General features: G+C 35.6%; 1 protein-coding gene across 3 annotated transcripts; it reads right to left on the bottom strand.

The window, feature by feature from the left end:
- Nucleotides 1-7,076: 7,076 nt before the first annotated feature.
- LOC116214893 (mediator of RNA polymerase II transcription subunit 19a-like) lies at nt 7,077-10,994 on the bottom strand. Of its 3 annotated transcripts, XM_031550384.1 has the most exons (8): nt 10,567-10,992; nt 9,530-9,593; nt 8,788-9,077; nt 8,402-8,623; nt 8,059-8,118; nt 7,798-7,931; nt 7,539-7,607; nt 7,077-7,449 (listed from the first exon to the last, which is right to left on the bottom strand). In XM_031550384.1, exons 2-6 carry the CDS (start codon nt 9,558-9,560, stop codon nt 7,881-7,883), a joined length of 654 nt encoding a protein of 217 aa, XP_031406244.1. In that variant the 5' UTR covers nt 9,561-9,593; nt 10,567-10,992; the 3' UTR covers nt 7,077-7,449; nt 7,539-7,607; nt 7,798-7,880. The 3 variants fall into 3 exon arrangements, with proteins under 3 accessions (XP_031406244.1, XP_031406245.1, XP_031406243.1); XM_031550385.1 differs by having other exon boundaries at nt 7,077-7,607; nt 8,869-9,077; nt 10,567-10,994; XM_031550383.1 differs by having other exon boundaries at nt 7,077-7,607.
- Nucleotides 10,995-11,262: the final 268 nt, after the last annotated feature.

The following is an 11,262-nucleotide window of genomic DNA, read 5'->3' as shown; positions in this document are numbered from 1 at the left end:
TGTCATGCTAAATATGAATCTCCGTTACTTTTAACTCTTTTTTCTCTATTATTTTCTGTGCCGGCAAAAAGAAAAAAGAAAAAAAAAAACAGAGAGAAAATGGGAAATTGAGAGGCTTTTTCCAATGATAGCACTGAGCGGCTGCACAGGGATAGCTTCTTTTACCGACCGACATCAACGCCAGAAAATTGGTAAACCCGCTGGCGATAGTCAACAAAGCCCGCCCCCTACCCTCCATTTATACTATTTGCTGTCCTGTCCCGTTTGTTTTCTGCTTGGATGGTTAAAGTTTGGTTGATTTCAAAGTAGAATTTTAAAATTTTATTTTTATTTTATTTTATTTATAATAAAATAAAATAATTTATATAAAGTTAAATAGTGAATTTTATTTATATTATTTTTTTTTATAATAAAACAAAATAATTCATACAAAGTCAAAGGGTGAATCACATTTATATCACTCTTTTTTAAAATTTTATTTTGAAACTAAACGCAGCATTAATTTCCTCAAAAATAATCTTCTCCCAACCAAATCGCGAAAGAAAAAATTTTCCTTCATTTTCTGTTATTCACCTTTCACAATTTTCACGAACTACACAAATTCATAAACGTTAAGTAGAGTTCCTGATTCCAGCTTGAACATAATTAATCGAATCTCATTGAACCTTCGAATATCAAGGCACGCATTAAAAAAAATTAGAATACTTGATTGAGTGCTGCTAATCCATGTCGTCGTTTCTTTATGAAGGTAAAACCATGCATGTTGCATGTCATAACTTAAACTCTCGGTAGATCGACACAATTGACTGCGGCAGTCTAGACATGATCTAAAAATGCATAATGTGAGAATGAGCGGATATTGACTTTATGATTCATCCAATCTCACGTTAAGTTCGAGTGTGAGAATAATTTTGAGTTGATATTGATTGGGTAAGTAAAAGCACGAGTAAAATGGACAAGGCCTCATAGCGAGTATTGATCATCTCACTCTTAACAGTTCGATGTGTGTCGCTCGAACGCATCCGAAACACGAGGAAGGAAGCGTGATACCATCCCTATACGGAACTACCCTACTTCAATTGAATGTAGATCCTCAAAATTTCCACTTCCAAAAGCCGGGCATATACATTAAGTCACGTGACGCGAGGGAAAGATGAGTGAAGAGGGGAGGGGGGGACACGCGCTCATCTCCGGTACGGAACGACCATCGGATTCTTCCACTTTTCCGTTTGTCTCCTCTTCAGATGCTGAGCTGAGCGGAATAGAGAAATAAACAAACACAGTAACAGTGAAAAATTAGAGGCCACCGACACCTTTGATTGCAATTATATAAACAAACAAAAAAAGAGGTTTTTTTTTCTCTAATTTCTATTTTTCAAAATTTGTTTTTTGGCTTTTTTAATGTTTTGATATGGAAACGGAAATCTGTTAAATTGCCATAGTAATTGCCAAAACCACAAAAAATGAAAGTCTCCGAAAAGTACAGTTCCATTTAATTTTAGCCACCTGGAACTTGTCGGGACCCGTCAACTTCGTGCCATTTTATATCCTTTTCCAATTTTTTCTGTCGACTAATTCTTTTTTTACTCGAGATAGAGATCTATGCGCTACCAGATTATTTTTCCAATACGATCTGATAGGGACGTAGCAGATCCCAGTATTGAATTCAGATTTCGAACTTGCAACTTGCAAATTTAAGGTTCGGGCAGGCCGGCTGTGCGAAAACCTCGCTTCCCTCGTTATTAGAAGGTTATGTAGTGAGAGAAAAACGATCCTCGTTAAAGTTTTGCTAAATCTAACTAAGAGAGAGATGCGAAACAAGATTAATGCTCGACAGTAGCTTTGAAAGTAGTAGGTATGCTCAGTCCCGATCATGGTACCACTGACTTCGAAATTCATTAATCCGACCATTGTGGACATATAATTTTATTCGGTACATGGCTTCGATATAAATTCACGAGTCCTATCATTCCACACAACCAGAAAGATGAAACCCTTTTTCCCTATGGTCATAATGGCGAATCTTTCTCATAATATTACACGTTCCATTCAATGACATTACACATTATAAATTAATATCACCAATATAAGTATATAAATAAAAGAAGTATAGAAATAACAGTAAGTTGAGGTCATACGGCATCCGTTCATCATCTTAAAAAATTGGACTTTATTTCTTAGTGAGTCAAATCTGACTCGAACTGGACCGGGGTGTGTTAGACCTTCGAATATTAGAGTTTTAAAAAAATAAAATAATACATCATAAGGAGATCGGCCAATGTTGCGTTGCTTACATGCATAACCGAGCCGACAACATAAATATAAAATATAAAAACCCTAAAAAGAATAATAATAATTCAACAGAGAGCTCATGCTTCTGTTAGGAGCACCGGTCAAAGTTAACGTTGACCAGCAGCACTTTTCACACAACAATCTGTGTGCCCCTTGAAGAATACGTGATCTCGATCTTGAACATATTATAATATCGCAAAATAATTGGTGAATTATTATGATTTTTCTCGGAGATGCGAACGAATCTAATTTTTTCGCTGAAAAATTATTGTTTAAATCTGTTCACAGAAGTAATAAGTAACATAGATTACTCGTCAGCTTTCATCCTCTGTCTTAGCAATGAATTTTCAGGTACTTTAGTTTTTTATATTTAAGTAAAAATCTAAATCTATATATATATATAATTAAGATAAGATATTTGATTATTTCGAGGTAATAATTTAAGATGAAAATAGTAACTTTATTTTTTTATTGAGCACATCTGGAAATAATAATTATTTTTTTATATTTAGATTGAGAGTTAAAGTAATTTTGATTTTGATTTTGATTGTGGAAAAGGACAAATGAGATGTGATTATAAATTTGATTTGAGAAACATGTATTTTTGTTGTGTAGTGTGTTGAGTTAAAGTTAAAGTTAAATTTTTTTATTTGGAAAATGTGTGTTTTTATTGTGTAGTGTGTTAAGTTAAAGTTAAAATTAAAATTAATATTTTTTATTTCTGAATTCAAATATACCCTAAGTATTTATGAAATTATCATGGACATATTTTATGATCTAACTTTGCATGCATTCTTTTTGACAAATCTAATCTGCACAATCAGCATCCACCTTGCAACCACTATCTATAGATCAATTACCACACATAAACTTTATTACTTTATAATAATTTATATACTGTTACTTTTATGAATAAATTAAACAAATACGTGTATATATGCTAATTTGTTGTTGTGTTGCATTTTTTATGAGGTCGTCGTGTTTTTAATGTATTAGTTAAAATTAATCATCCTACAATCATCAAAGTAGTTTTGTATACTTTTTTCGGTGGTTAAAAAAAAATCGGTGACTTATTTACGAGATACTTTCAAATGAGTTTCTAATACCACCGTTGTTAATGGTGTGTATATCTCAATCCCTCTCTTTCATCTATCGAAAAAAAATCCATTTCTCGCTCCATCTCTCTGATATATTTTTTTTCCTTGGAAAGACATTCCATCTCTCTGATCTTTTAGTATCTTAATGAAATATCAATATTATGAAATGAAAAATATATAAGGTAAAAGAAATTACGTAAACGTATTTGAGGGAAAGTTTGAGAAAACTATAATATCAGAGCACTAGATGCTTGGCCATCATTACTGCAGCAATCAAGAAAACCGCATTCGAAATGATTTTATGAAGAGACCAAATCTAAAGAACAGCCAGACTCAATAAGTTGCTGCTGAATTAGATAAAAAATCACAGGATTATAGAGCTGGAAATCCTTTTACCTATAAAAGAAATGTTCCTTTTTATTCAATAGATTCAACTAATTAAAAATTTTCCCTACAACACATCAAGAAGATCAAGAAAGTAAAAAGATTTTACCTAAACTAATTCAACGGCCATTGCAGTTCATTGTTAACTCAAAACGTACGAATGACAGTGCCAAAATTAGGAGATACCGTCGTGTCATCGATTTGGTGATTCTGCATTTAGAATTGCTTTTTTTTTTTTTCTCTAAGAATGATTTTCAGATCTTTTCTATGTAAGACTCCCTTTCCTCTCTACATTCTTCTTAAAGTTCAATAGACAATATAGAGACTCAGAAAAGACAAAAAAAAAAGTTAGAGATGATAAGGGAAAGGATATGAATATCCCTAAAAAAAGTGTCCAAGCATGAGAGAATTTCTTAAAAAACCCAAAAAGTAGGCATATGCACACATCAGGGTTTGCTCTTTCTATATTGATATATATATATATACACACACACATAATGCAAAAGAACTTTTTATTATTTACTTATAAAAAAACTTTTTATTATTTTTCTCTTTTACAAAATTAAAAAAAAAAAGAAAAAAAAAGGAAGGAAGAAATGGGACTAGATTTTCTTCCCTAGCTCTCCCTTTTCTGTCTTCTTTCTTTTTGGATGCTACCCCTATCTCTTCCTTCTATGACATTTTGTACCACTTTCTTTTTGTTGAAAAACTAGCTTGCTTCTCCATCAAAGTAAAACACAAGTATTTTAAATCGATTACGGCTTGACGATGAGATATATGTAAGTACCGGTTTATAAAGCAGACGCACGTAATGTTGTCTTAAAATGAATGAATACAATAACAGGAAGGCGGTCTCCCCGACAGATTGAAGGATTTTTTTTAAATTTTTTTTAAATTATTTTTTTACTACCTGTTAGTTGAATGCCTCATATATATTGCAAATATTCTCCTTTAGATGGATGAAGAAATCTCTTTGGAACTGTTCTCTTTTTTCATCTGATAATATTTGTGCTTATGTCTTATCATAATTTTTTTCTCTTTTAGAGACCGAAAAAAGCTTGGAGAATTGGACGCATGTCCTAAGCACTTTATAATACAACATCAACATGCAAGAACATTATATATTCATAAACAACACATAAATTAATTGTAGATCCCAACACACGGAATGAGGACATGCTTGGTGTTGAGCTAGAGCACGTGGGAAAGATCAAGCATGTGTATCAATAGATGATTAGAAATACAATCTTTTCGAATGTACGAATTGGTTCGGAAATCTTTCGAGTTCTCGGTTTAACATCTATTTATATGATCAATGTGTACAAAACCGATAGCATTACTTTAAGATTCAAGACGGATTCTTTAGATGCAGTCTTTCTCAGGAGCATAAACTAACCAAATTAAGTCAAATTCTTAGTTTTATCCACTTTCAATTTTCTGAGTACACGTTAAAGTCGAAGTGCTAAACGCGTCAAAGGGATACAATAATTGGAGGAGCCAAATTTTCTAGGATTCTCATGGAAAAGGGGAGGTGAAAGAAGGAAAAAAAAAAGTTGCGAAAAGAGAACAAAGCATATTATGTACCATGCTTGGCTCTCCAATGATAAAGTCAGAAAACAGAAAAATCTTCAATAATTTGTTGCTCGATTTATCGCGATCAGTGGAAAGGCGTAAGAGCTCATGCCCGTTATTAGCGAAGCGTCGAGATTGCCACGATCTAGCATTCACGTATCAAAAAGGTTGTAGCCTAAGCTCTCCTGGAGGACTTTTTGTATAATATTTTTCTCATGGAAACTTTAGTGGCAAGAGTAATTAATCCAATTAACTAATTTGATTGATTAGGGCACCAAGGAAGCAAATTAATTAGTTTGTGCTGGTAGAGCCTACAAACACCCCATCTCAAGCAATCTCGATTTTATGCAATCATGTCTGTGGTGCCATTAAGCAAAAGGATAGTTGTTTTACCGAAATTCAAAAAAAAAAAAAAAAAAAACAATGATTCATTCCTTAAGCATAATGGAAGAAGCAAGTGGACCTATAACAATATTGGAAAAATCCATCAATTAAGCAAATTTTTTTTATAATCTTTTTTTTTTCTCTTCGAATAATAATACACCCAATAATGTACTCATGTGAGCATTTTTGGCACTTCACTTCACATGGCAACAACTAGAGAAAACTTGTCCGCTATAATTCCTTACTAGGTGCAGCCTGCAGGTTCGTGAATGAATGAATTTATCAAAAAATTGTTCAATTCATGAAGAAATTTTTTTTATTTTCTTTAGAAAGTCTTTAATATATGTTCACGTTTTCGTTATAGTAATTCTCGTGTCTTTATTATGAATAAAATAATAAAAAATAGAATTTAGAAATATGTCTGCATGTTGCACGAATATATGCACTTATCGTGAAATTATCTAATTTATCATGAAAAGTTAATATTTTTTCAGAAGATATCTAACGCTTACCCAGGAATTTAAAAATAAAATCTAAAACATTTATTCACAAAATATTTTTAGATTTTTTGATAAGTCATTGACAAGCATGTCAACATAATAATTGCAATTAAGAAATCACGACAATTGACAATTGATTGACCGGCAATGTCCTTCGTGTTAGTTTTGTTTTCTTTCAATTGTTGCCTCCATTTGTCCATGAAATATTCTGGAATCTTCCTAAAGGAGCATATGCATCTCCTCATCCTGCATAGAATCAGATGGGCACTGCCCAGGCACCTAAAGTGGTAATTTCGGTAGAAAGTTTCTTAGACACGTACCCGTGAGGACCATGAAAAAGCAATACGAATACTATGGCCTTTGCATGAACAAACCCGTCTCATTTGGCATTCAAAATGTATGAAAATAGCAATACTCAAGCCTGTAGACGTCATGTCTAATTCGATATATCATGATATGGCATGAAGATGCGACCACGAGCCCGGCAGGACCAGAAATGGGATTAGCTGGTACAGAATTTGAGCCTGTAAAAGCCGAACCGCGATTCAGGCCATCCATTAAAACGTCCCAAAAAATAGGGGACGCGTTCATCAATTAAAGATGCTCTTTCGTATCAGCACGGGTAATGCTGAGCCCACCCATTGGGGGGGACCCAACTCGGGCCAATAGGCCCACCATGGATGACGATACTCCCTATCGCTATCAAAGCACGCCTATTGCCATTAACCATTGTTTGGTGGATACCTCCGCTATAGATCAAAGTCCCGAATCACATATCAGGAACTTGAAGTTTTGAAGCCAAAATGCATATCCAGGGCCAACAGAGGAAAACAAATGAGAGCCCGTATCCAAAAACAAGAGGATGGAAATCAAATTTCATCAGGGATTCAAGCAGAGTCCAGGAACAAGATTTTTAACGACAAAGCAGGGGTGAGTGCGCGCTACTTTTTCCTAGGAAAAACAGAGTACCCTTCACAATGAGACCGAACTGTCCATGAAACAGCAGACAAACTGCTTAGTCCTGACAATCGCGTTTCGATGAGGGAAATCAAATATATTTACACATCCCCTTCTTTTCTTAACCCATCTACCATACTTCTACTAATCAAAGCCAAAATTCTAAAGAGACTTGACTAAAATTCTAACTGTTTTTGGAAATTATAGACAAATTATAATTGCACAAATGGGTAAAGGTCTTGGATCCAGGGTGCCATTATAAACTGGGGAAGAAGAAGAAGAAAAAGACGAACAAGAATTATTGCACACCCTTTATACAACAAAGAAGTTCATCATCAGCGAGTTTGTTTACCTTGCCATCCTAGTCCCTCACAAAGACAAAATCACCTCGTACACATCCTAAGTCAATTGGGTGGTTACTCTGCAATAAAAGAATAATTTAGTCTATGAACTGTGTGAAGTTCAGGAAATTTTAAAAGCACGTGGCTTTTTCTCATCCAAAGTTCCCCGACAGCCTATTTCAATGAAGAAGTCTGGGAAGCTATTTGGCGAAAGCAACGAATTAAATCCATGCAGGAACATGGGAAAACAGCTTAAGGTGTAATATATACCTCAATTATGTCGCATAACATCGACCCTCCAAGATGTTATTGACATCTGAAAACATTACATGAACTAAAATTCCGCCGACCAATCAACCTGCTACCTTTATTGCACCGATGTCATCAAGTTTCGAGCTCTTGTGCTGCAAAATAATATCACCAATAACTTAGCCGAAAAATGAAAAGAATGCGACTGAACTATAAAAGAACTTTGTTCAAAGCACAAACACAACTACCAGAACGTCCAACTGCACTTCTCCATAGACTTACCTTACTTTTCTTGTGTCTGTGAATATCATTGACATTTTCATCTCCATCGTGCTTTCTCTTCTGCAATGATATGAGGACATGTCATTCCACAATTACACCAATACTGAAAATAGTGCATAACAAGAAAAGAAAAACCACTTGCACAGGTGAATGGTAAATAAATACGAATCACATGATAAATCAAGCAAAATACATATGTACAAAACAAACTCGAAAGTATCAAGAACTGGACATATATACATGTAACAAATGTAAGACATCTAAGAGCAATGCTCCTTCAAAACTCTATTGTTTAAAACAAACAAGAACAATGTTAAACCAAGATATTTTTCAGGTTTATGACCTTTTCATGTTTCTTAGAATGATCAAGTCCAGAATCAGGATGTGCACTTCTATCCTTCTTGTCCTTGTCTCTATCTTTGCTTCGATCTTTATGCCGGTGCTTGTGCTTCTTATGCTCTCTATCCTTCTCAGAATCCCTCTCTCTGTGCTTCTTATGCTTCTTCTCCTTGTCTTTGGATTCACCTTTCAATTTTGAGGGGATAGTCGGTTCCCCTTTTTCAGACTGCAGACCAAAATAATGGATCAAGATAGTTAACTATGGATATCACCAATTTGGAAAAGATAGTTAACTATGGAGGACGTAATAGACTTATTTTGTATAAACTATAACAATTTGGCAGAGAAAATTACTAATGAAAAGATTGCATATCACCAGAGTATTCTTACCTGAGGTAGCTCAATGAAACCACTTTCCTTTAATTGAAAGGCATCTCTAAGAACATCAAGGTTAAAAGTTTGTATGCGCACATTAGCATCTCTAGATTGAGACGTATCCTGAATTAGTTCAGCTAGCTGCATCCCTTCTCCTTTTCTGATTTCCGTGTCTCCAACCACGTGGTGAAGATAGTGGGTGTCCGAAATTGACAAGGGTAGTGACCTCTTGCAAAAAAAATCATAATGTTGCTGCAACTTGAAGTGGCTTAAAAGGTCCACGGCACCAGTCAGTTCTCTCGGTCCTAAGGTTGTACAATGTGTTAGTATATTAGCAATGAAGATAAATTAACTGAGAAATGAATGTGTATCAGGACAGCAGAAAAGAAGATCCGAAGAAGGGAAATGAATTGACTGACTAAAACTTGTATCATGCCACAGGGAAGTGAAGTCTGACCATACATACTATAATCTACACAACCAAAAAAATAAGCTAACATCCTCATTCATCAAGTCAGAATAGAAGTAAAAGCTTTACACCAATAATTACGTCATATCCTGGAGTACTGCAATCTTATAAAGGTTCCTAACACCGAAACAACTTAGTGCACGGTGCTTTTCCATTATTATCAAAAGTAATTATCAATATAAAATGCCAATGACGTCGGCACTTATGATTTAACAACAGCCAGGAGTAATTGTCAAGGGATTGAGGTAGAGAAAGGAAAAGAAATGCACATTATCAACGAAATATTACCTCTTCCAAACTTCTTTTCTTCGGGATCCATTGCTCAATTTCTCACAAGGTTGAGAAAAATTAACTGCAGGTTTTTTAGGAAAAGATTTACGAAACTTCTTCAGAATGAAATAAGATAGCCATTATAAAAGTCTAGAAAGCTTATAAAAGGCTAAAAACAACAACAAGAAGTAGCGACACAACAATATAGCAGAAAGGAAGATCAATAAAATGATGTTCATTTACATTTTTGCTAAATCATTTGTTCCCAATAATAATTAAGAAATTTCATAAAAAAAAGACTTTTATACGAATTAAGATGCACTTTAGTTCAAAAAGAAAGCTTCACATGACTAGACCTGTCTTTCAACACACAGAATTTCAAGTTCAAAGACTGAGGCAGTGGAAAGCAGACAATAGCATCGGTTATAGAATGATTTGTTTGCTTCATTATTGGCTGGGGGAAGAACTGAATATTCTCCATTACTGGTATGAAATATACGCCTGGTGCCTTTTCACGAAACCAAAATCAGAGAAGCGCGTAGTCCACTCTGTTTCGTCTTCAATATGTTCAATATGAGACGATGCCAGCTACTCAATAATCTCGAATGAGATAAAACTCATCACAATCTCACACAAAACAATCATTGTTAGAACCCAGCAGGCATAGTGCTCAGAACTAATTTCTCTTCTCCTTCTACAGCACTACCAGAAAAGATACCTTTGGTCGGGTTCTTCTGCTTCGTCACAATTTATAAAGTCCTCATTTACATAAATAGACTTACAACTGCTTCGACAACTCCTCTCCTTTCACGTAAAACTCATCCCATCACTTCACACAGATCCTTCTACTAAGTACTGAACCGTGGGAATCGAAAGGACAAAGCGACAAAGGGGTTTTCAGTTCAACCAACTCACATAAGCAGAAAACAGACACAAGGAGCTTCTACAAAGGGAAAGAATGGAAAGGGAACAGAGAGCTGGCATGATTCATGAAGCAGGAAGGAATGCCGACACAATGAAGGAGGACTTATATGGGACAAGTTGAAAAGTGGAACCTGAGGCATGGAACCAGAAACCGTTCAATTCAAGATCGCATCCGAATCCCCCCACAGCCCTTCTTCACCCTCCCACTGAACTATCCACTCTCGTAGGAAGGACTCAACTTTCGCGCCAACAATCCGCTGATACAGCTCAAATTACACCATTCCAGTCGGGCAGCCGAGGCAACAGCGGACCCGAATTAAGCGCGCGGAATTGGGGGTGGTTCGAGGCGAATTCGGCGGCAATTGAGGCTGCTCAGAGGGGAAATGCCGTGGATCGAGGGAGGGGGAGCTCCGGTGCTGATCAATTCCGGGGGATTTGCAGTGCGAGGGAGAGCGGGAGGAAATTAGGGTTTGTGGGCGGGGGTTCTGTCCGAATGTTCTTCTCGACGAATAGTGATGACGAGATGGAGAATTTTGTTATTTCTGTCGACTCGACTCTGTGGTCTTTCTTTCTCTCTGCACTGTTGTGGGTGCGTGTGAGAGGGGGCCAACTTTAAATGACGAAACTGCCCCTCCCATAATCCTATTTTTGTTCTTTCTAATAATTGCTGAAAATTACTCCCTGCCCATGATGAACTTAAAAGGTGATTTTTGGGGTACCTTTTGTCCAAAAGATGTGTTAGTGAAAATCAAACCATGCTTCCATTTCTATTATCAAATACATTTTCATTATTATTTTCTGTTTCGTGTTCATATCTAGAAACGCGC

The sequence above is a fragment of the Punica granatum genome, chromosome 7 (genome assembly GCF_007655135.1).
Source record: "Punica granatum isolate Tunisia-2019 chromosome 7, ASM765513v2, whole genome shotgun sequence".
In the NCBI taxonomy this organism is placed as follows: Eukaryota; Viridiplantae; Streptophyta; class Magnoliopsida; order Myrtales; family Lythraceae; genus Punica; species Punica granatum.
Note: the sequence above shows the minus strand (reverse complement) of the source record. Positions and strands in the feature narration are given on the sequence as shown.